Genomic DNA, 26,673 nt, shown 5'->3' with positions numbered 1-26,673 from the left:
TGTGCCACTAGCGGTGCCTGCACCGCACTAGCGTTGATGTTGGACTTATATCAGAGCGTACACGTCCCTACGCCTTTTAATAAGCCCTAGTGCAAAACAAGGTTTGACTCATCAGCACGTCTGTTGCATATAAACAGGTTCTAACAATGATTATGGCTAGCGTATCTAGCCATGGTAATCACTACAGGGATCTCGCTCTCTCTCCTTATTTATTTCCCCTTCTCTCATGGTATTACTATGCTTGAGAGAAATTGAGTTCGATTAAAAAACCAGAACAGCTTCAGGCCCCTTGATCATTTCAGCCCAAAGTCCCACAGCTCTATGGGGTGACTGTTTAAAACTGAGATGTGTGTTTTGGTACTGAGACAGAGGGCAGATGGCATTTCAATGGACCAGTAGAAGTCCCGTATGTTGTTATGAATAAGGCCATTAATGCCCAAATCAATAGGTAGTTGAAGGGAAAATGGATCAGAAAATACTTGATGTACCTTTGTTAGATGTTCAGTCTTTTGACCCAGTCTAGCAATGCTGTCTTTAGAGTGTGCATCAAACATATCTATTTCTGCTCTTCCCTTCATGTTTTCAAAATAGGAAAAGTACTTACTTCCATTTGAAGTCCCATCTTTTGAACTGCATTAGCAGTCCCATCCAACAATCCCACTTTGATTTTCAGTGATGTCAATTAAGTAAAATAGCAGTTGAGAGACTGGTCCTAGAGATTAGGGTTCAAACCTCAAAGGGCATCTTCACACCGGTAAATATCAAAGTACATGAGTTAGTCTTTCTCTACTATACAAAAGGTTAGACGTTTTAATTAAAATAGAGTAGGTCTATGGACCAAAGCCCCGACAACAATTCCTCCTCTCAACCATTAGTTTCCAAGGAAACTGGTTCCAAATTGTGAGGAAACGGTCAGCTATCTAACACACTCTCACCAAGAAGCTGAACACATACACATGTAGGATCTTAATTTGAGCCAGTTTGCTACAGCAGGAAAATAACCCTGCAGAAACAGGAAATGTGAACTCTTATTTGGATTACACTTCATGGACATTTTTGTTGGGGTTGATACATTTTTCGTAAGGGAAGATCAAATCTTCAAAGTGGAAATGACAAGACTTATTAAACGTCAAATACACGACACGTTTAAAATGTCCTGCATTGCAGGGAAGTTCTCCTGCAACACAGTGATCAAATTAAGATCCTACATATTTAGCAGCAGAAAATGTTCATTTTCACTGTTTGGGAAAACTAAAACTGAATAGCTGTATGAGGGAGAGAGACATGTATTTGCCTGAGCAAGTTGAGCAAATATAACCATATTAGCACCCATGGAGAAGGAGCCCTCTAGCATTGGTCACCAATGAATACAGAGCTTACATGTTGACATCTGCTATTAGAACCAATCTATTAAACTGTGAGCTCTGACAATATTTCTAGGTCCCCTATAAACCCTACTGTCGAAGCTGCTGCAGAATCCGCTGCCTCACTACCAAGGTATATTAAATGCAATTCCTTAAATGACGCTCGAGAGAACCTTCTGTCACACCAGCAATACATCTGAGCATATCCAATGACAATGTACCAAAACAGGGCTCTGAAACATGTGTTAAGCCGAGTGGTGCAACAGTTACGGTAATAAGAAATTTAAGCCTATTAGGCTAATGTAGGCTGTAAAACACGTAGGCTAAGCTAACCTACAGTTTATATCAATGGTGCCTGTTGTTAGAGGATGTTCAAAAGTTTGTCTTTTTTTGAAAAACTCTTAAATTGCGTGAGTAGGTGAACGGAATGGAAGTGAATCACTTCCAACTTCCAAGATTCACTATTCATAACAAACTATTACATAGCTCTCCACATTTCTTATGAAGGAAATGTATATATTTTTCTCTCCAATCCATTTGAAAGTGTTTGAGTGGAGTTTAGGTGGTGTTTCGCCTATTTGTTTGTGTGGATGCAGCAGATGAAATAGTGCATAGCTTTGACCTATTTGAACAGACAGCCGTATATAAACACAAATTGCTTATATGCCATTTGGTGTCTTAAATCATATGGGATCATACTGAATAGTACAGCACATATGCATTTCAAACTTCACATAGGGTAAGATTGAATAGGTTTTACAATTACAACACAAAGGATGAAGGAAAAAGAGGGGGAAAAAACAGGACAGGCTTTGTCAGTATCTGGAAGCTCATTCAGTCTTTATTGTTAACTTTACATTTTGAGATTTTATTGTAAAGTCCTCCAGGTGACACTTCTGGGATTTTGAATGCCTTAGTTACTCTTCAAGGGAGGATGAGAAGAGTAACATGATTATGCAGACGTAAAGTGATATCCCATTTATCAAACAAAGAAAATGTTAAAGTACAGTAATTGCCACAATTCTGTTAGTCGTACAGAAAGCTCATGTGTATTGTTTTGTTACGGACATTTATTCTAATATAAACTCTAAAAGTGAATTTCAATGATCTATTTCAATGTACTGGTGTGTGACAGTAGTGATTTGGTAAGGAGAGAACAACAAAGTTACACTTCTCATATTGTCTATAATGTATATACTGTGTAGTGTGGCGTTTTCAAAGTAGGCATATTGCGTTATGAAATTACAGCAGTTATTTCTATGATTCTATCATTGCCTGCCTTGTAAATAACTTCTGGAATGGACTAGAAATGAGAAAATAGAATAACAATCAATCCACTGATATTATTTTTGGTCTTTGGCCATGCAGTCAATTACTGTTCCATCTCCATTTGAGGCTGGTCATTTGCAGGCAGTAATCCACAGCAGAGAAATGCGCTCAACGAAAGTAATCAGACAAGATATGAGGCTTTTAGCTTTCCCTGAAGGCAAATAATGTGATAAAAAAGAACTACATGTAATATTTAAATAACGTATAAGTGTCTGCACTACTGTAAATAGGAATTTCATTATGACAGGTGGAAAATAGAAAGGAAAAGATGCCTGTAAAGAAAATACAAATGATAAGGAAGATTCTAGGAAAAAAGAAAATAATCCCTTCAAGGCTCCTGGGAAATGTACCTCCATCGTGTAACCTTTCATCCCCATGTAACCCTCTACCCATCCTAGAAGAACCACAAGCGCTGCATCGCTAACAAAACTGCTATACATAGCCCCCTCCTCATCCTGCAACTGGCCAAGTCAAATGTCTCTGCTCTGACACACACACACACACACACGCACAAACACACACGCTCTCACACACACAGACACACACCCAAGGTATGCTGGATCTCTCGTCAACACCCTCAGGGCGCTGCCACTCTTATCTGCCCTTGCTAGTGCCCCTTTAAAGTTAATAAAGAATCATTAGTCATCTGTCACCTCTCATAGCCCTGTCATGCTTTACACACCTACGGCACAATCACACTGAAATGCTTAATGGTGGCACCTTTCTGAAAGCCAACAAATCCATAATAAAAAAGTTTGCCCTTAGCCCGGGTCTCTCCATCTCTACCTCAGACTCCCTCTCCATCCCCCCTCCCACACACACACACCCCATTTGCGCACTCTATTTTTGGCAGCTCTCTTTTCTCAGCTAGCTTACATCCTGCAACAGTAACACATGGCTTTCTGTGCATCATCTGAGCTTGCCATACGCACAAAGCATTGACAAACGACTCCTATCTGGAGGAAAAGACAGAGGGATGAAGGTGAACAGAGAGAAATAACGGGTTGTGTGACCGTGTGGAGTGTGCTAACACTTCTCCTCCTACATGGCTGAGCTTCTAAAGTGAAAGAGAAAACAAACAGAAGTCATCCAAACTCACACCCTGCCCTGGGCATGCATTTGAAATGAGTAACTGTTTTATGTTCTATGTCACGTGGTACTTCCAATGTAACTGCCTGTGTATCATCAATGAGTCTGTCATGCCCTTGAGCTTGTGCCATATGTCAGAGAATACTGATAAATGATATACAGGTAGTGTATGTATTAGTTCACTGGCTAAAGAGTACCTGCACTTCTGCTTCAACCCTGTGCAAATCTACTTCTAATTGCACCTCTGTATCCAAGCCATTATTCCGTCATGAATATATTTTCTGGCACATAGTGCAGATGCTGGACGCAGTAGCATCTAAACAGTGACTCTAATCTACTTGTTATTAATCTGTGTTCTAGCCTTCCCCTTCTGGGTGATGAATCACCTGACTAACGCTGGGAGTAAAGTTAGAGCAATGCCCCAGCACTATAACTGACTCCGTTATTGGTGTGCCCCACACATGATTAATGCTTGTGTTCCAGCTCAGCCCACAAATATGCTGACTCTCATCAGGTACTTTTGTCAGATCGGGAGTACATTACCCAATCTTTCTTTTCCCATTCTTTACTTAATCTTAATAGAGAAATTTGGGACGAATGAAAAATGAGGCACACTGAAGTGATAAAACACAGATTCATCTAAAGGCCTTTAGTTTGAGAGTGGTCGTCCCATAAATAATATTTTTCGACAGTGGTTTAGAATTGGATGTTGATTTATTCATTTGTTTTTGTCCCAGGTCCCCATTTCCTGGGGTAGCCTATGGCTTTGCATATGATGGTGGAGATGGAATGTTTGAGGTTGGCTTGATCATGTGGATTGGGCTATTCATCACCAGTCCAGGCTGTCACAGACATCTCCACATTATCGGCAGCCTGGTATTGACAGAGCAGTGTTCTTTGAGCACAGTTCAAAATGGTTGATGTGCCATTGATTGGAAGATTTATGAAGTGTTTTTTCGACAGCCTGGCTTTATTCATCTCTGCTGGAAGAAAAATTGAAAATAAAACCAATCTTTATTTTGTGGGGGTGATGGTTCATTGAGGTTTGTGATGGACCAATCCTGTTCTAGATCCGGAGAGCCACACCCAACACTGCCCAGATTGACCCATTACAACCCAATCAGGCCAAGAAAAGTCTAGCCTTGACAAGTCTACAATATGGTATCTTAAAAGGTCAAGGAGTTTTCCCATGTTTGATTGAAGTAACATTAAACAGCATGTTTAACACAGTATGTTCACCACTACTGCAGCTGCAATATGCTTCAATTTCAAAACCAACAATAAGCCATTGAATACAGTACAATTAGTACCTCTGATATTGATCTTCTAAAGCATTAATAGCCTAGTGTTATGAGGATATCAGTCTGCTAATCTGTCAGTACCTCACAGCATACCACAGTGGATGGAGATGGTTCATAAAAGGAGATTGTCAGAGAAAGTGTGTCATGGTGTAGTGGTCATATACTGTAATTGGCGAAGAACCTCAATGGAGAGTGGGTGAAAACAGTATTGTAGCAGTGTGCTGTGGAGATGTAGAGATGATGACACTGGGAAGTCAAATAATATGTTCTAGTCACATCATAAGATTTCCTTTACAGTCATATAATCAACACATTACCAAAGAGCTAGAACTGAATCTATAAGATATTTGACATGTTCTGTGTTTAGTATATATTTGTTGGGGGGTGCAGAATATCCTGTATCATGTGTATGCATAACGCATTTATCTGACAATCCAACATTAGCTACATTATCAGCAAACGGGGAACACACTCTTATCATCAAATCCAGTAATCCTTTTTATTCAAATCATCATAAATCAATGTTCAGCAGTAAGCTCTGCCAACATTGCCCCCTGCACTACCATACCCATGTTTTAATGTGACTAGTGTATTTAATTCAGAGAATGATTCTTCCCCACAATTGATTACCATCTGGCTTTAAATGCCAGGGCCTTCTCCAGGGATATAATTGGCTTCTGGAACTTAATTAAAACAGACCAGAAATTAACAAAGTTTCAGAGACAGCCAGACAAATTAATATCTCTCAGCATTTTAACTCAGAAAAGTTCACATAGCCGCTTCAAAATGTGGTTGGGAAGAAATTGAATTAGCAAATTGGCTAATCATTCATTACAGCAAGCCTACTCTATTCTTTAAAATCACTATGAGAGAACAGTATGAATGAACAATTGCTGGGTGTACTCTCTTAAAGAGCAGAGGTTTTCTTTGAAAAGACGTGCCGTTATGACTAGTCATCTGTCTGCATTGTTTGCATGGTAGTCATATCGACATACTGTAGTATACTGCATTGTAGTTGTTTGGTACTTACACCACAATTCATAGTCGTTTGGTACTTAGGCCTCAATTCACAGTCGTTCGGTACATAGACCTCAATTCATAGTTTTTGGTACTTATAGTGGCTGCTCCACTAAATGTTTTGTGATTATACTGCGGGACTTAGAGGTAATTTGTGGTTTAGTACAGTACCCTGCGTCAACACTTCATTGCTCCAGACCAGCGCAATGGGGAGTTAGAGCAATGATTGTGCTTTTGGGTCCTAATGTGTCTCTAACTGACAATGAATGGGCGACTTACACCTAAATAGAAACTGATAATTGTGCACGACTTCAGTACTACTTACTAAAACTGCGGTTACACTAAGGTTTTTATTATTTATTTTGTTATGATTATTTTGTTCTTACTGTAGTACTGTAGGCCACTCCAGACCAGTCATGTTGTACAGTGCCTGAGTGGCGCAATTGTCTAAGACACTGCATAGCAGTGCAAGCTGTGTTGCTACAGATGCTGGTTCAATACCCGTGTTGACCTCTACTGGGAGACCCATGAGATGACTGTAGGTTTCTGGTTTCTCTCCATCTCAAAACAGAAATAAATAACAGACTGGCTTTATTTACAAATTAGTAACAATGTCTCACCCCATGTTCAAGAATGGCCTTTATTTTTGCTCATTTTACGTTATTTGAAAACAAAATCATCTCCAAAATATTGTTATTTTTTAAACAATGCGATTATTATTATTATTATTAATGTAGAATTATATAAAAGCCTGTTCGATATTCTCACAGGTATATTATTGACCCTGTTATTAGCAGGACAATATATATTGGTCATATTGGTCATGGCTCCTGAGTGACGCACATTGGGATTGCCTTGCAGTTCTCCAGCTGTATCCACTAAAAGCGCGCAAGGTTCAGGGGGCACGGGAGGGCCGCAGAGCCACGCACAGAAGACCGACCTAGCCCATGGGGAAGGGAGGAGGAGGAAGGGGGGGGGGGGGGGGGGGGGGGTGGACCTCCACCCCGCCACATTGGCAACACTTTAAGGGGCATTGCACTAATAATGGCGCTAACTAGGGAAATGTTCCCGCTGTTCTGTTCTTAGTGCCAGTCTGCACGTTCAAACTAAAATAATGTAAATAATAATGGCATCTTTATGCTTTCGTTAATAAAATAATGATAAAAATACTCTTTCAAAATGCCAATGTTTATTTTAGTTATGGATCCATAACAAAATATTATGGGGATAAATATCACTAAATTACAGAAATACCCTCCAATCCTCTATATGTAATTATTGACAGAGATTTACGTCATATTTTTCGATATACTGTGGCCTACCGTAGGTGACTTGAGTCTCAGTAGTGTTGAGTAATGTGCTGTTAAAAGTGGTGTAGGTCTTATTTATTTAAAGAGCATATTGAAGTTAGAAGCAATAGGATTTGAAACAATAGCCTACAACTATTTTAGCACCGTTTCGTGCTGCTCTGAGACAAGCATAGGGACTGGTCTTGGTAAATCAATTAGATTTTTATTTTCCCTGAATCTCTGTTTGGGTATGTAAATGGGTATTGGTTAGACTAGAATTAGAAAATTAGAAGGAAGAAATGTTATGCTCTTAGTGTAACCTTTATTTAACTAGGGAAGTCAGTTAAGAACAAATTATTATTTACAAGGACAGCCTACACCTTCCTCCCCGTTGGGAAATTGAACACTCTACTATTATTCTGACATTTCACATTCTTAAAATAAAGTGGTGATCCAAACTGACCTAAGACAGGGAATTTTTAGGATTAATGTCAGGAATTGTGAAAAACTGAGTTCAAATGTATTTGTGTATTTGTCTCCCGCATGCCCACCTGACACGGGGATTCTTTAGCTAAATAGCCCAGTACTGTAGCCAACGACTGTCACGTTGTACAGCGCCATATTTTCCGTTCCATCCTAGCGGAAACCCAGGTTTTTTTTGTTTATCTTGGAATAGAAACACCATAATATTAATCAAATTAATTAAGCAAAACTTCTTAAAATCTGTCCCATATACTGTGTTCGTACAAAAAAAGGTTTTGAATTCTCTAGTACAGCCACTATTGAAGACTATCAGATGCTTCTCAAAGATGCCCTCTGATGGTCAAACTAGCACTAACTAGCATTAATGGTACCAGTGGTTCACACTTAAATAACGTGCCACAGAATTCTGCTGCACCATGCAAGCTGTGCCGCAGTACGGTGTAACTTTAAAAGGACGAACCATTGTAGGCCTCAATCAATAGTCGTTTGGTACTTAGGTCTCAATTCATAGTCATTTAGTACTTAGGCAATGTAATATTTAGACACAATTTATTTTTCCCATGGACAAATACAACAAAATAATAATGATCAGAACTGTAAAAACTCACTGCTAGTGAGTGTGTGGGCAGTTGTTCTAAACAAAGACACCGTGTAGACATGTCAACATTGACTGAATTCCATCCAGCCTTGGATTCTTGGAGCAATGCATCAACGCTCAGCATCAATACATCTATCATGACTATCATGGCTGACTGACGCAGTCTCTGACTGAATACATTTTCTCTTGGAGAGCATCAGAGGGGTGAGCTGCCCCACAGGATTCCCCACCCCCCAACCAAAACGCTTCGCCTAATTATATATTCTCTACAGAAACCCAGTCTAATCACTCATAAAATGTTATGTTCCCTTCGTTAATGTTTTCAAAGTTATTATTTAGTTCCTGGTGTGATGTTAAATAGTAATTAAGGCTGATGAATCATTCAGTAGGCTAGCACTCCCAGCGGACGAGAACACTCGCTGCTACAGTGGAGTTGGTTGGGTTTGTTTAAATAGGAATTATCTATGTTTCACTGAATAACGTTTTCAAACATACATCCACAGCAGAGCCTTTTCATCATACTGCACAACGGAGATACAGTACTGCAGCAATGTCTATAATAAGCATCCGGTTAAAGATCTATAGTGGATCATTATTCCTTTATGGTCAGTGTTCAACTATGCACACACTGTGGTCTTAAATCAAAGGTTTCAAGACTAGGCAACTATTCAAAGTCAGCATTATAACCATTATTATAAGCACAAAAGTAGAGCATTAAGTTTATTTGCTGGGTCCAGATGTCCGCTCACACAGCTGACAGCTGTATTAGTGAGGACAGATTGGACATGTTTGCTTTCACACACACACACACACACACACACACACACACACACACACACACACACACACACACACACACACACACACACACACACACACAGCCCCTCTGAGAGTCCCAGTTCTCTGAAATTATGCCACTGGAATGGAGCAGGGAACATGCACTGTCCTTTCATAAAGACATGTTGGCTTCGAGATTAATTGCTGTAACCCAAATTGCTGTAACGTAAATGGGGCTCTCTGCTGTTCAGCCATAATGGCAAGTCCCCACTCCATTTTAGCTGGTCAATTTGGTGTTCTACTTCTGAACCGGAATTGAACTTGTAATGAAATCTATTCATCACCAGAACACTACTGAGTGATAGTCAAGATATTGAAAAAGCACAATGGAGTAATTACCTTTTTCTCCGGGTAAAAATAGAGAAAAAAAGATCACCTAGCAACACCAGCTTTCTAAAACGACCAATACAATCATGCCTGTACCTGTTCATATGTTTGATAAGGTATGATCAAGTGTTTGTTGAACACTGCTATTGATCTCAACATTGTTCTTCACAGTTTTCTCCCATCACAAGCTTATTCAAATGCACGTCCTAATTAATTGGCAGTGGGATAGTAATCCTCTTTCTGGGACAACAGAACGTTGGAGTAGTAAGCACAGATGTACACTATTGCCAAGGGAGCGCTCCACTCTCAATTAGGCCTCTCCTCCAGAATCACTAATGAAATGCTGCCTGTCGCCATTTTACGTCCATATGTTAATGTTGTGGCAATTAGTACATGTATCGCCTATGGACCACATACTGTAAAGTAGTTTTCAAACCATTATAAAACAAGAAATTGCTGAAAAGTGGTTTTATCAACGTTGCCTGCCTTTGCTAGCATGGTGTATACAGTCAGACAGTATTAGATCGAATGCTTAGCCATATCTATCCATCAACCACCACTTAGTTGTTGACATGAGTTGCTGATGTCACTGTAGGCGTTTGTGCTGTGGCTAGAAGTTCTCTGTTGTGGGATGACAGGATACCATTACAATTTTATTCACACTAACATGACCCAAGTAACATCGTAATATATGAAATCTCTTGTGTGTGTCTTATTAATCCTATGGTTTGACGATGACGGAAGTCTAAATGGTCAGAATCATTGTGGAAACTGCGAGAGAACATGCCCTTTAAGCACAGATCGAAACTGAACAAAAATATAAACGCAACATGCAACAATTTCGAAGATTTTTATAATTTACAGTTCATTACAGTTCATATAAGGAAAGCAGTCAATTTAAATAAATGAATTAGGCCCTGATCTATTCACATGAGTGGGAATAAAGATTTGCATCTGCTGTTCACAAATACCTTTTAAAAAAAATCTGAAAACCAGTCAGTATCTGGTGTGACTAGGGTTGCACATTTTGGTGAATATTCAGAAGTGGAAACTTTCCATGGGAATAAATGGGAATATATAGGAATTAACAGGAATATATAGGAATTCACTGAAATATATGCAAATTCATATTAATACCATTTAAATGTAAATGTTTTTTGCATTGGATATATTTACCATATCATAAGGAGACATAATTGCAAATTATTAAATCCTTCCATTAGAAAAAAAAAACAATTTAGTTACAAATTGAACTTTAATTAAATGAGTTGACTCTTCACATGGGATGATTTCACTGAAAAACAAAAGAAAGGGAATATTGAATGATCCCCAACGATCCATCACGTCTCCCAAAAACATTTTCAACATACATCTGTAAAATGATAGTCTAGAAACTAAAGCTCTGGTTGTCTTCCTCTCAGGCTTCCATGTCTTCTCCCTGGACCTCCTCAATGTCCACTTCTTGAACATCAGACTCTGAGGCTTCATCTTCACTGTCACTTTCCAACCTTGTTGAGGATGGATCGTTGTCAGGCGAGCCATCCCTTGTATTGGTCAGCCCTTGTATTGGTCAGCCAGTTGCGTGCTTTGGTGTGTGTGTTCCCAAACAAGGACCAGTTGCACTCTGAGGCGGCTGATGTTGGTAGGATTTGGAGGATGATGGAGGCAACAGGGGAAAGAGCCTCAGATCCACAAAGTCCCTTCCACCAGGTGGCTGATGAGATATTTTGGCACGACTGCCATATTGCATCTCCATCCCAAAGCCCTTGCATGGAAGTGTACTTCGCCAAACTGCCAAGAACCTTGCTCTCATCCAGGCCAAGGTGGCAAGACACGGTAGTGATGACACTACAGGCCTTGTTGATCTCTGCACCAGACAGGGTGCTCTTGCCAGCATACTTGGGGTCCAACATGTATGCTGCGGTGTGTATGGGCTTCAGGCAGAAGTCTTTATGCTTTTTGATGTATTTCAGAACTGCAGTTTCCCCTGCTTGGAGCAACAGTGAAGTGGGCAGGGCAGTAGGGATTTCTTCTCTTACATTTACAAGCAGAGTCTAAACATCAGACAGGATGGCATTGTCTCCCTCAATCCATGCAATGTTTACTGCTATAGGTTTCAGGAGTTTCAGGCTGCTTACCACTCTCTCCCAAAATACATCATCCAGGAGGATCCTCTTGATGGTGCTGTCCATATCAGTAGACTGTGATATGGCCATTTCTTGGAGACTCCTTCCCCCCCAGGAGACTGTCTATTTGGTAGCGTTGCCTTTTGAATTGTTTATCTTGGGTCAAAGTTTCAGGTAGCCTTCCACAAGCTTCCCACAATAAGTTGGGTGAATTCTGGCCCATTCCTCCTGACAGAGCTGGTGTAACCGAGTCAGGTTTGTAGGCCTCCTTGCTCGCACACACTTTTTCAGTTCTGCCCACGCATTTTCTATGGGATTGAGGTCAGGGCTTTGTGATGGCCACTCCAATACCTTGACTTTGTTGTCCTTAAGCCATTTTGCCACAAACTTTGGAAGTATGCTTGGGGTCATTGTCCATTTGGAAGACCCATTTGCGACTAAGCTTAACTTCCTGACTGATGTCTTGAGATGTTCCTTCCCTATATCCACATTTGTGAAATTTGTGGAGTGGTTGAAAAATGAGTTTTGTAAACTTCTAACTTCAACTGTGGATTGCTACTATAACTCACTGACCCTTCACATACCTAACCATTTTCTTGGCTCTCTTGTAGAGTGTATCCATTGTTTTCAGTGCCATGATGTCCTTGAGGAGCAGATTCAAAGCATGAGCAGCACAGCCAGTGGGTGTGATGTGAGGGTAGGACTCCTCCACTTTAGAACAAGCAGCCTTCATGTTTGCAGCATTGTCTGTCACCAGTGCAAATACCTTCTGTGTTCCAAGGTCATTGATGACTGCCTTCAGCTCATTTGCAATGTAGAGACCGGTGTGTCTGTTGTCCCTTGTGTCTGTGCTCTTGTAGAATACTGGTTGAGGGGTGGAGATTATGTAGCTCATTATTCATTGCCCACGAACATTTGACCACCCATCAGAGATGATTGCAATACAGTCTGTTTCTCTGATTTGCTTGACGTTCAGTTGAACTCTGCATCCAGCAAATTAGTAGATAAAACATGTCTGGTTGGAGGGGTGTATGCTGGGCGATCAACATTCAGAAATATCTTCCAATACAAATTGCCTGTGAGCATCAGAGATGAACCAGTTGCATACACAGCTCGAGCAAGACAATCACCAGCATTTCTCTGACTACGTTACTCCATTGAGTCAAAACAACTTCTGATTCCAGGAGGACCATGAGCTGTTGCTATCAATAAGGTGTCTGATTCATCATTTTCCCCTCAAATAGAAGTAGATGGACGTTTGTCAGAGGTTGCTTGTTGTGAGCGCTGACGGAACTTTATGCATTTGGCCAGATGATTCTGCATCTTTAGTGCATTCTTCACATATGATTTGGCACAGTATTTGCAAATGTACACAGCTTTTCCTTCTACATTAACTACAGTGAAATGTCTCCACACATCAGATAGTGCCCGTGGCATTTTCCTGTAAAGATTAGAAAATAATTGTTTAAATAACCCCAAATATAATTCCATGTACGGATAAATAGTTAAGCAGTTAGATTAAACAACTCCTTTGTAAGATACATGTTTTAAAATGAAACTTGAATGGAAACAGGTGAATTAACACTCCTCAGTTAGCAGGCTCAAGCAAGCTAAAACCCACATGGTAGCAAAAACTAACTACCAGAAATTGTTAAGTTAGACATGATTTAAACACACTTTGCTGTAGGCTACCATTTACTAGTTAACAAAAAAATCATCTATGTCATATAAAATATATTCACCCCACCCAGTATTATAATCAAAACTTACCAGAAAGTATGAAGTCCTTGGCTCAGACAGTGTAGTAGTGTGGCCTCAATAGCATCTCATTAGTGTGCAAGATCACCTGTACATGTGATGGAAGAGTGCACTGCACATGTGACGGAAGAATGCACTGTGCATGCAGAGGGTTGCAATTCCATTGAATTCGGGATAGTTTAAACAAAATATGCCACAAGACCTAGAATTGCCTTATGTGTATCCCACAAAAAAAAGTTCACTGTTATAAGCAAATTTTTGTATGAATTTAAGCAAAATTCTCAAAATTCCCAGACTTAACTTCCCGTGGAAAATTTCTGGAAATTTCCCAGAAAGTTTCCGACCCCAGTTGCCTCAGGCAGCGCGACACATCTCCTTCACATAGATTTGATCAGGCTGTTGATTGTGGAATGTTGTCCCACCTGAAGTGCGGAATTTCTGGACATTGGCGGAAACTGGAACATGCTGTCGTACACGTTGATGCAGAGCATGCTCAACGGGTGACAAGTCTGGTGAGTATGCAGGCCATTGTCCTGTTGTAAAACAAACTATAGTCCCACTAAGCGCAAACCAGATGGGATGGAGTATCGCTGCAGAATGCTGTGGTAGCCATGCTGGTTAAGTGCCCCTTGAATTCTAAATAAATCACAGAGTGTAACCAGTAAAGCACCCCCACACCATCCCACCTCCTCCTCCATGCTTCACAGTGGGAACCACACATGCAGAGATTATCCGGTCATCTACTCTGTGTATCACAAAGACACAATGGTTGAAACCAAAAATCTCAACTCTGGACTCATCAAACCAAAAAACAGATTTCCACCGGTCTAATGTCCATTGCTCGTGTTTCTTGGGCCAAGCAAGTCTCTTCTTCTTATTGGTGTCCTCTAGTAGTGGTTTCTTTGCATCAATTCGACCATGAAGGCCTGATTCACACAGTCTCCTCTGAACAGTTGATGTTGAGATGTGTCTGTTACTTGAACTCTGTTAAGCATTTATTTGGGCTGCAATTTCTGAGGCTGGTAACTCCAACTTATCCTCTGCAGCAAAGGTAACTCTGGGTCTTCCTTTCCTGTGGCGCTCCTCATGAGAGCCAGTTTCATCATAGTTTTAATGGTTTTTGCGACTGCACTTGAAGAAACTTGAAAAGTTCTTGAAATTTTAAAGATTGACTGACCATCATGTCCTAAAGTAACAATGGACTGTCGTTTCTCTTGGCTTTTTGAGCTGTTCTTTTACTTTGAAGAATGTCAAATATAAAATATATTTAGATTTGTTTCACACTTCTTTTGGTTACTACATGATTCCATATGTGTTATTTCATAGTTTTGATGTCTTCACTATTATTCTACAATGTAGAAAATAGTAAAAATAAAGAAAAACCGTTGAATGAGTAGGTCTGCCCAAACTTTTGACTGTTACTGTACATGTGAAATTAGTTTTGATTTAGAATGGACCATTATCATACACTAATCTCGAAACAGGGGGAGCAGGAAAAAATACATGTCATCTATGCACTTAAATAGCAAATAGAGGATTATTTTCCCGTGGTTAACTTTCATGCCAGCCAGGTAGGCTATACTCCTGTTGTAAAGATAAGCAATGTGCTTAATATTAGGAAAGTTGAGAAATAAATATTGTAGGCCTAGCCTATAGAAAGCTGATGGGATCATCCTATTTTTAGTAGAGGCCATCACTCTGTTTTCTCACGCAATTGCATAACCTATAGAAATGTTGCGCAACATGAGCTCATGTGCTCTCATGAAGTGTTTGATTAGATTTTCGATTGCATTTGCATTGATGTCAGAGTGAATAGAGGGACAATAGTGCTGAGTACCAGGCAGTTAGCTAATGACCATCAGCATCATCAGAGCTGGGAGAAGACTAATTACTGCAACAGTCCAGTCAAGACCGTGGTGAAGACGACGAGCATGCAGATGAGTTTCTGAGTTTGTGCAGAAATTCTTTGGTTGTGCAAATCCCCGGTTTCATCAGCTGTCCGGGTGGCTGGTCTTAGACTATCCCGCAGGTAGGAAGAAGCCGGATGTGGAGGTCCTTGTCTGGCATGGTTACCGGTGGTCTGCGGTTGTGAGGCCGGTTGGACGTACTGCCAAATTCTCCAAAACTACGTTGGAGGTGTCTTATGGTAGAGAAATGAACATTGAATGCTCTGACAACAGCTCTGGTGGACATTCCTGCAGTCACCATGCCAATTTTCCGGTAGTCAGAATGCCAATTGCACACTCCTGAAAAACTTGAGACATCTGTGTGACAAAACTGCACATTTTAGAGTTGCCTTTCATTGTCCACAGCACAAGGTGCACCTGTGTGATGATCATGCTGTTTAATCAGCTTCTTGATATGCCACACCTGTCAGGTATATGGATTATTTTGGCAAAGGAGAAATGCTCACTAAGAGGGATGTTAACAAATTTGTGCACAAACTTTGAGAAAAACAAGCTTTTGTGCATATGTAACATTTCTGTGATCTTTAATTTCAGCTCATGAAACATGGAACCAACAGTTTACATGTTGCGTTTATATTTTTGTTCAGTATGTAAATTAAACCTACCCATCATAAAACAGAACCTTAACCACTAGAAGAAAGAAAAATGGACCTCTGATCAGGTTTTCGGAGGCGATCTTCACCCCCACATACAGAGAAGCTTCTATAGGTAAACTGACCTTAGAACAGGTCTCAGAAAATACATCTCTGCCCACACATTGTATTTTTAAAGGTAAACTGACCTGACATCCCCAGGGTCCTCTGTCACCAGCACATCAGTCTTGCAACTGGCGATGGGGTTGATTGACAGCTCCACCGGTGGCACCACAAAGCTCTTACTGACTGGCAGCCACAGACCCTGGCCTAGGCTGTAGGACGACCTGCATTGGCACAGAGACAATGAAATACTTAAGTGTCAAAAACGACAAGCACGTGATCACCCTCCATATTAAACCATCAGCTAAATATAGATCAGTCAGCATTATAACAGCTGGTAAGGGCCTGTCATTTTGACATAGAGCCACAGTCATTTTTGTCTGTTTATATTTGTTATCAATGCCATCTGTATCGAAAGCAATGGGGTGGAGGTGGCACCAAAATGCATATCATTAAATTGTGTTTAGCATTAAACTAAAAAGTTAGTGCTTACATGAGGAAAGTTGAGATAAGAGAATATTGATCCATTCTACTGTGCATAATGTTTAGACTTTGGGCCAGGGGGCTTTTCCTGACCACATGACCTGACCGATGCTGTGTGAGTTCCATCAGTGTTATCAGTCATTCATCAGTGTTATCAGTCATTCATCAGTGTAATCAGTCATTCAACAGTGTTATCAGTCATTCAACAGTGTTATCAGTCATTCAACAGTGTTATCAGTCATTCATCAGTGTTATCAGTCATTCAACAGTGTTATCAGTCATTCAACAGTGTTATCAGTCATTCATCAGTGTTATCAGTCATTCAACAGTGTAATCACTCATTCAACAGTGTAATCAGTCATTCAACAGTGTAATCAGTCATTCATCAGTGTAATCAGTCATTCAACAGTGTAATCAGTCATTCAACAGTGTTATCAGTCATTCAACAGTGTTATCAGTCATTCAACAGTGTTATCAGTCATTCAACAGTGTTATCAGTCATTCAACAGTGTTATCAGTCATTCAACAGTGTTATCAGTCATTCAACAGCGCTACAGCAGTAGTGTTAATATTAGTAGTTCTACCACGGTAATTAACATTATGTCATATTACACAATTATCATTAAACATTTTAAACATTTTACATACAGTTTATGACCGTTAATCCCTGTGTATAGACTCTTACTGAGAACCAGCATTAAGTGTGCAGTGTGATCGCTGATCAAGCAACAAATGTTCTCTAAACGAGTTGGGTCATTAGCTTGAGCTGCAAATGTTTTATCGACTAATGGAGTAGGAATATGAAGAGAAAATGTATTCTCGTAGGCTCAATCAAAACTGCATTTCCATGAATTATCAGTGAATAAGAAACACAGGCATAAATAAGGTATAAACGGAAGTTATGAATACACAGATATTAATAAGTTATTACCTTGCAGAAAGAATTTGTGTAGATTCTCTTTGAGTCTTCAATAATGATACACAAAAAATACATTTGATTTGAATACAATTCTCAGATATTGAGTTATTACTCGATAATGTATTAAAATCAAATGTATATTGTTTGTGTCATTATCAAAGACTGAAAGAGATCTATTATGAATCATAATAACATCTTCTGCTAATGGTTTACTCAACGTGGCTTAGGCTGTTTGTCATGGCCTTGTGACTGACGTTAAAGCCATTGCCAATGCTGCGTTATGTTATGGAGACTTCAGCCAATATCTCATTTTATAAGCTCTTTGTCAGTAGTCATTTAAAGAGGTGCTCAGAGCAGTGGGCAGAGTGCGACCGGCCCTGACCTGGGATATAGACAGGAACACAATGAATCAGGCCTGATCAATGGCCACGTCCACTCATAAATAAGACACTGACAGCCAGTATCCCGCTCACTCCGTCCTCTCACTATGGAGCCCATTGATCGGCCCCTGCTCTTCTCCCCATCCATCACACACACCTGGAGGCTTTATCAAAGGTGTGTGTGTGGGGGGTACAAGTTTGTGTGTGTGTGTGCACGTACATATGCATGTGCGTGAATACAGGAGAGAATCAGAGGGTGATGACAGCTCGGTTAAGAAAAATAAATATGAGATATTCTCAGGGTTTTTTCCCTATAAACTTCCACACCAGGCATTTGATTATGCCAGGGAAAACAGCTTATTCATGAAAAGCTGAGAAAAGATCTGTAGTGATTCTGACAAGAGCGACAGAAAGGCAATATTTGAAATATAATTATCTCTCTCAACTGCAAGGTAGAGGCTCCGAGCGACAAATTCATCATAGGATTTAAGATTATTCTGCGGTGCCATAAAAACCTACAGCCCCATTTCATATTATTTACTGTTTCACTCTTACATCACCTAGTCTATTCTTATTTTGGGAGGTTAAACTATATTCTCTGACACCCCTTCCTTGAAGTCATCATGACCTCCCCAATTACAACACACCCCAGAAAGGGGGTCTTTTGAAGAAAACCACTAATTTGCCAAAGGCATGGGTTAGAAGCCCTTGAATGTTTCTATTGACTGGCACAGCCACATCCAACTGTACAGAGCATTTGTGCTAGCACTCCTCAGGAAAATGTCACAGAGAATGTCCCTGTCAAGAATGTCCCTGTGACAAAGACTGGCACTAAGAGTACTTAAAAGCCCTGTCCATGACATACCTTCTGGCTATTTCTTCACAGGGCCGCATACTGTGTGTGTGTGTGTGTGTGTGTGTGTGTGTGTGTGTGTGTGTGTGTGTGTGTGTGTGTGTGTGTGTGTGTGTGTGTGTGTGTGTGTGTGCATTATTGTGTACTATCGGTCATACACTATTGTGTGTGTGTGTACTTTTGTGTTCAGAGCAGAAGCAGAGGCGGGTGTATGGAGGTGACAATCACACAGTCCCAGATCCTATAGTGTGTGGAAGTGGCTGGTAGTGTACACAACGTTCCAGTTTCTCCAGACTTCAGAGTAGTTGATCTGAAAGACATTATTTTGGCAGACCACCAGCTATGCTCTCAGACGAGGGCGCTTGGATTAACATGTCTCCTCACCTGAAAATCTTTTCTGGCGTTTGCTCCCCTGTGACGAGGTCATACCCCTTCTCCAGGTTAGTGTAGGGCCAGGGACTGGGGAGAGAGCAGGGAGGAAGAGGACCATTCTATGTATACACTGAACAATGCACATTTATAAACACACTCTTCTTATACATTCATGCACGATCAAAAGAAGCTAAATTGCAGAGGCAAAATCAGAGGCAGGAAAATGTTAATACACCATATTACAAAACGAATAGATTAATAAGTAAGTGAGTTGATATACAGTACAGGTTTCTGCTCAGTACAACATAGTTATGCAAGGTCATGTTATACAATTAGGTCTGGCTTTAAATACCAAAGATGATCCTCCTTTACTCCTGAATTGGCGAAATGGGATTGGATCTGTGATTGGTGGGTAGGGACCGCGTTCATGATGATGATGGGGGATTTGCATAGCTAGAGGAGGCTGCCGTTTTATTGGCCCAGCTGTTGGGCCAGTCGAGTTAATTAGCATGCAGAGTCTAAGTCAGGAAGAGGGCTTACACTTGACTGGGCACAAGGCGAGGTGATGAATGTCTCATCTCCCTCTCCCTCTCTATCTCTCTCCCTATCTTACCCTCTCCCTCTCTCTCGCTCTCCCTCCCTTCTCACCCCCTATCCCTCCCTCCCTCTCCATTTCCCTTTTGCTCTCTCCCGCCCCCTCTCACTCTGTCTCTCTTCTCCTCTTGTCTCGTCTGTGAGGTGACAGTGAGTGTGCAGGGCAGAGTCGGCAGGACTCACCCTTCGTTGCGTCCCCAGTCACTGCGAACACAGAGATGTTTATGCACCGGGTCAGTGGAATAGCCCTCATGACAGCTGCATTCACCTGCAGGATGGGGAGGAACAAAGTGACAGATATATGAATTCCTCCCGCAGCCAAATAAATTACCCCGTGTGTCTTCCAGGGCCTCCCTGCTCATCCATAATTAGGCAACAATCAGTTAATCAGTTGGCATTGGACTTAGTTTGGCAGCTACTGCTCAACACCAACCTCCCGCCTCTTCTCTAACAATAGCAAGCCTCACCTCAATCTCCACCTCAGACTTGCTGGAACTCTAAACTGGAGTAAATACGCCCCCCTACAACTTCAACACTCACCCCTGGCATGTTCTGATCCACCCATGGTGTCTTATAAACTTCACATTCTCTTTATTCTAGACACTGTCTGGCCATGAACATTTAACCCCAAACACTCTGGGTTAAAAAAACACTGTGGGACTCCCAAGTGGCCAGCGGTCTAAGTCACTGCATCACTACAGATCCGGGTTCGATCCCGGGCTGTGTCGCAGCCGGCCGCGCCCGGGAGACCTATGAGGATGTGCACAATTGGCCCAGCACCGTCCGGGTTAGGGGAGGGTTTGGCAGGCTGGGATGTCCTTGTCCCATCGCGATCTAGCGACTCTTGTGGCAGGCCGGGCGCATGCACGCTGACACGGTCACCAGTTGGACTGTGTTTCCTCCGACACATTGGTGCATCTGGCTTCCGTTTTAAGTGAGCAGTGCGGCTTGGCAGGGTCGTGTTTCAGAGGACGCATGGCTCTCGACCTTCGCCTCTCCTGAGTCCATACAGGATTTGCAGCGATGGGACAAGTCTGCAACTACCAATTGGATATCACAAAATTGGGGAGATAAAGGGGCAAAAAGTTACAATTTTTTTTTTAATGTAATCAAACCTCTCCACTCTTGACTCCCAGTACTCTCTCCACCCCAAAATCAACAAGAACAACTTTTCAAACCAATGCTGTAACAAGCTCTAATCTCTAACAGCACTCTAACAACAACCCTGTACACATCTACCACACTTATCTAGTTACTCTCTACTTCACTCCCTCCATCCTTAACAACCCTCCTCTACAACAAACCTTCATGTTCTCTCCCTGACTCCATCTCTACCACCACCCATTCCCAAACTCTCTCTCACCTGGTATCTAACTACATGTACTTCACTCCCAGTCCTCTCTTAATGACGCCCATCAGATGTATTCTCTGAGGAAAAAGCATGTATTTACCTCTACAATGCACCACACATCAACAGAGGCCATCCTGTACAGTATTCTCCTTCTATTTTGTAAGCAACTCATATGAAATTGTAGATATAACGGTAGGAAGTACCATCACAACAATATAACATATGACTGTGGTACATCTTGGTGTGATGTATACTTGAAATGGCCAGACTTATTTCTCTTGACCCATCCCTCTATCAACTAAACCACCATTCCTTTTCACTTTGGACCCACAACATTTTCAATGGCAGAAAGCAAACATTTAATTCATAGCTTTTATGGTAGACTACTGTATGACAAAAGCATTGCCATAGAGGAAACAGTGCCTTTGAAAAGATAGACGCCAAGGATAAGGGGGTGGTGCTCTGAAAAGGTAGTGTTCCATAGCATAACATAAACAGTGCAATGACACTTCGCTAAAACAGCAAAGGTGTAAAGCAAAGTGAATTATGAATCTGCACATACTGTATCTACAAAACAACTAAAAAATAAAGAATGAATGCAAAGTCAACAAAAATAGAGAAGATTAAAATGCGGCTTTTGATACTCATTGTATCTTTTTCCCTCTCACCCCTGCTCAGATGAAAGCATCCAAGGCAGGGGGGAAATGGTACAGTGTGGCACATGATGCATCTTTCATTTCACATGTTTTTAATCCATACAGAATCATAGCAGGGGGAAAGCGCCAGGCCTGTTCAACCCAGGCCCCAGGCCTCAGGGAGCTGATTTATGATCTCTCAGTAGATTTAAGGCGGCAGATTCATAAAACATAAAAACATATCTAAAAAACAAACACTGAATAAGGGGAAAGCTCCCTCTGTGTCTTCTGCCATGCAGGCATTATCACTGCTCTGTGGTTTACATTGCCTCTCATCCCAACCCAGCCCTGAGTCTACTGTAGAACATTGTGTTTCTCAACACTCTGATGTTACAGAAATAAGTTGTTTTCTATGGGCCTATGGAACATCTTGAGATGCGGATTGAGGGACTAATACACACATTATCGCTGCACTATGGTTCAGGCTGCCTCTCATCCACCAAAGCCCCAGTCTACTGCTGAACAATTTGTTCCTGAATGTCACTCTGCTGTTACAGAACTATACGGTGTTTTGCTATGGACCTATATAACCATTTGAATTGGGGGAGTGGGTAACAAATGTCTGTTGTCAAATGAACTCCGCTGGGGGCACTTGAGTCTTACTGACATGGACATAATGATCACATTGTTTATCTAACTGCCGACAATTCTTTCTCAGGGAGAATACCTTCCTACTTTTGATATTCTCCTCCTCACCTCTTACTCGTTGAAATGTATATGGGATGTTCACTACTCATTTTTTCATTAACCTCATTAAAGTTTTTTTGGTAAATATTTTCTTAACTATTTCTTGAACTTGATTGTTGGTTAAGGGCTTGTAAGTAAGCATTTCACGGTAAGGTCTACACCTGTTGTTGTAATCGGTGCATGTAACAAATATAATTTGATATGATTTGATAATATTCAAATGGTAGTCAGAGTGAAAAACACAATAAACAAAATAAAAAAACAGTTCTTACTCAGTATCTATATAATAATAATTTGGCGGGTGCTTATATCTGTCCTATTTCACATATGTACAAGTGTGTATTAATTGAATTCCAAATTTCAAAAACGCCGCTTTACCCACATGTGTTCTGGCTCTGGCCCAACCCATTGGATTCTGAGACCAATCAGACGGTCTAGAATGGATTTCCATTCTACAAATCTTCGGGAGGGACTCAGATCCAAACTCACTGAGGAGAGGAAACGTCTGTGGGCATGGCGTAGCGTTTTGGCCGGAGCAAGAAGTTTTGGTAGCCAGTCAATGATTTCATATGGTCAAACTGCAATTATGGAGATGTGTGCACAGTTGTGCATTGCTCCATATGCACCACTAGTGTGAAAAGCCTATAAAAATGCATTGTCATTGGCGGTAAAAGTCGACCATAACATTAGCATTGCACAGAATAACCCTCCTGTTGACTGGCCCATGGTCCCTCATGGGGTTATAACACTGAAATAAATATATTAACAGGAGTCATGAAACACCATTCACATTTTATCACCAAGTTCTTAATAATTCATTAAGTGAGTTTATGAGCCGGGGACATAACGGATTCAGGCACAATCACCTTGGCTAGCAGGGAACAGCTACTGCCTTAATGATGTGAGAATGTGCACCACTTTCTTGTGTTGCTAGCTACCTGCTGAATGGCAGAGACAAATTGAAAGTGCTCGATGTCGGAGGTGAGAGCTTCCTTTGCTCATAAAGGAACATTTGATCCTTGTTTAATCAGAAGCTTTTTATGAGGATTTTTTTTTACTAATATGAATATTGTACCTGTAACCACTCCAACAAAAAATGCCAAAACAAAACTAAATGTTGTCATCAAAAAAAGGTCATATGTTGAGGGATGAGAAATCAGAGCAATTAATTCAGGAATTTCATAAATGTAAGGCAATTATAGAGTCTAAAGTACCGGGGCTGGGTTTCTACTAAGCTGACATATTAAGTTGTTCATACCAAGGATAATTTAACTATTTGATTTTACATTTTAAGACCCCTGTAGGTATACATTTTTTTATTAGTTGATGAAACATTGAATTTTGCCTTACTAAATCACAACAAAGTATGTTTTAAAGTGTCTGCCCTATATCTAAGAGAGATAATCGAAAGGTCAGGAAATCATTTCAATATTTTTTTGTACGCATATTTAAAGGAATACTTCAGGACTTCCCCAGAGTCAGATGAACTTGAATGAGTAACATTGTTATGTCTCTGTGTCCACTATGAAGAAAGTTAGCGGTAGTTTTGCAAGCCAATGCTAACTTGTACTTCTCTCCAGCATCTTCCTCTCTCACTCTCTTTCTGGATCTATCGCTATCTCTCGCTTTCTTTCTCTCACACACATTCACACACACAATTCTGGCCCTGCATTTCTCACTCGCTCATCTCATCTCTAAAATCTTCACAACAAACTCTTTCATAAATGCTTTTGGCAACCAGAATCCCTCATCAGCGCATTTCTTGTTTTCTAAATGAATGCCAAAATGAAAAACAGTAGAGTGAGCGTTAACTGGAGACTAGGGCTGTTGCGGTAACCATATTACCGCCACACCAGCGGTCACGAGTCATGAAGGTAGTCAAATTCCACGTGACCGTTTAGTCATGGTAATTAGGCTTCTCCAAGCTCTGATGCTGCTGCTGGTCATTAGTAGCCTACCAAACTTGCTAACTGTCTGGTACTCAGCACTCTGTTGTCCCTCTAATCACTCTGACATCAATGCAAACGCATTTGAAAATGTAATCAAACACTTCATGAGTGCCATGAGCTCATGTTGCACAATATTTCTATAGGCTATGCAATTGAGTGATGGCCTCTATTAAAAAGAGGACGATCCCTTCAGCTTTCTATAGGCTATGCCTACTATATTTATTTCTTTACTTTCCTAATATTAAGCACATTGCTTATCTTTACAACAGGAGTATAGCCTACCTGGCTGGCATTAAAATAAACGACGGGGAAAAGTGTCCTCCATTCGTTATTTAAGTGCACAGACTAAATTCGTTTTTCCCGCTGCCCGTTTCAATACAGGTGCATGATAATGGTCCATTCTAAATCAAAACAAATGTCACACATATATTATTTAGTATATGTAAAGACAAGATTAAATAAAGAATGGTCTGATGGGTGACAATTCTAGCCTATCACCTGTGAATTATATATTATCACTTGTGAATGATGCCCAGCATAAGAAACAATGCCTTTTTTTTGCTACTTTTTTGAATCATAGTCACACACCTCATGTAGCCTAGCCCATAGGCCTATATGTTTTAATAGGGTTCGTATCACAACTAAAGTGGCCAAGTAACCTCTTAAAATTAAGCACATTACTCTGCTTTAGAAGGGGTGTAGAGCCTAAGTGGTACACATAAGCAATGCGTGAGTTTCAAGTTTGGGGAAGATCATTTTCACCATAAAAATGCACCTTTATAATAAAAGCATTACATGCATAATTGCATTTGTGGTCACTTTTGATAATGGTGTTTTCCGCTAATGGAACATTCATGCTTATAGCCTACTGCCATGTGTGCATTGCTGTGCTTATAATGTGAAGAAATAGCCTAAAAGTTCAACATTTTAAGCTAAACGTTCTGATCTGTTGGGTCAGCCACATTGCATAATTTTTTGTTGTTGTTGATGCTAGTGGTTGTATTAATTTGTTATCTATCTCACAGAACAGAATAGGTTGACTTTTGTACTATAGGGGATAGTAGATTGACATAGGCTAGTGCCTCTGCTGTTCGTTAGGCCTACTCATCTTGTTGGCTGACGAAAAGTAAATGTGGACAGTTCTTCCAATATCTTCAATATGCACCTCGGAATTGTATACGGACACGCGCAGTTGCGTCCCAGATGTTTATGACTTGTGAGAAAGACCCGATCATGTGAGGGTAGAGCCATGTGAGAGAGAGACGCTTTGGATTGAGCAGGGAGAAGGGCACAACGCAGCACTCCGGGCAGCAAAAAGCATGGATTTTTCTTTAGGGTGCATTAGGGCCACAAACGCATTATCAAGTGCTTGTCAAATTGTGGAGAAAATACTTATATTTTGTTCAGCTTTGTTCAATTTTATTCTTCATACTATAAAATAATATAAAATAATGCCACGGAATACTAAGCCGATCCTGTAGGCTAAATGAACTAGTGTAGCCTACAGCCATTTGGCATAGCCACATCAGGACCTAACATGAGGACAACTCAGAGAATGCTATTATTTTCTTCTGAAATAGACTACATTTTCATCATATCATGCCTCTTTAGACCAGTCTAAAATAAATAATCGATTATTTGTGAAGGTGTAGGCTATATTACATGGATTTATTTGACTTTTTAAAATGGCTTGTAGGCTATGTGTGGAATCCAGGAGATGCTAAATGTGTTTGTTAATTAACGGTTAATTACCGTGAGACCGACAGTTATTTCCTTGACAATCACCAGCTGACTAAATTTGGAGACCAGTAACTGATCATCTCCCTCCTTCTCTTTCCCTGCAGCCAACCTGAAGTGACTAATGGCACGTTTCATTAGAACGCTTTCCCGATCTTGCACAGGCCATGTGGACCATTTTCACATTTCAAGGTTCACAGCATAGACACAGGAAAGAGATATTGTTGTCCCGATGCATATTTCCACCGTTACACCATTCCAGGGGGGAAGAAAATCTGTGTCTGGACCTTGAGGAGATTCATCCTCGACATCAGCTATTGGGAGGGTGGGGTAGTGGACTGGATAAATAGGGCTGATAAAGCCGGAACGTTCCAAAACGACCTAGCCATTTCAGCACCTATTAGTTGTGTTAGGAACCTCTGAGTATTTGTTGGTGGAGAAAACGAAGGGAGGGAAAGAAGAGAGTTTGGGCT

General features: G+C 40.8%; 1 protein-coding gene across 1 annotated transcript in view; it reads right to left on the bottom strand.

Moving 5' to 3' along the window:
- Positions 1-26,673, bottom strand: part of LOC115159542 (astrotactin-2) — a 421,339-nt gene that overhangs the window by 185,765 nt on the left and 208,901 nt on the right. The window contains exons 8-10 of the mRNA XM_029709358.1: positions 19,965-20,049; positions 19,200-19,274; positions 16,267-16,404 (exon numbers count right to left, since the gene is read on the bottom strand). Coding sequence (XP_029565218.1) covers positions 16,267-16,404; positions 19,200-19,274; positions 19,965-20,049 — 298 coding nt within the window. The remainder of the gene's footprint in view (positions 1-16,266; positions 16,405-19,199; positions 19,275-19,964; positions 20,050-26,673) is intronic.

This window comes from Salmo trutta, chromosome 23, assembly GCF_901001165.1.
Source record: "Salmo trutta chromosome 23, fSalTru1.1, whole genome shotgun sequence".
Taxonomy (NCBI): Eukaryota; Metazoa; Chordata; class Actinopteri; order Salmoniformes; family Salmonidae; genus Salmo; species Salmo trutta.
Note: the sequence above shows the minus strand (reverse complement) of the source record. Positions and strands in the feature narration are given on the sequence as shown.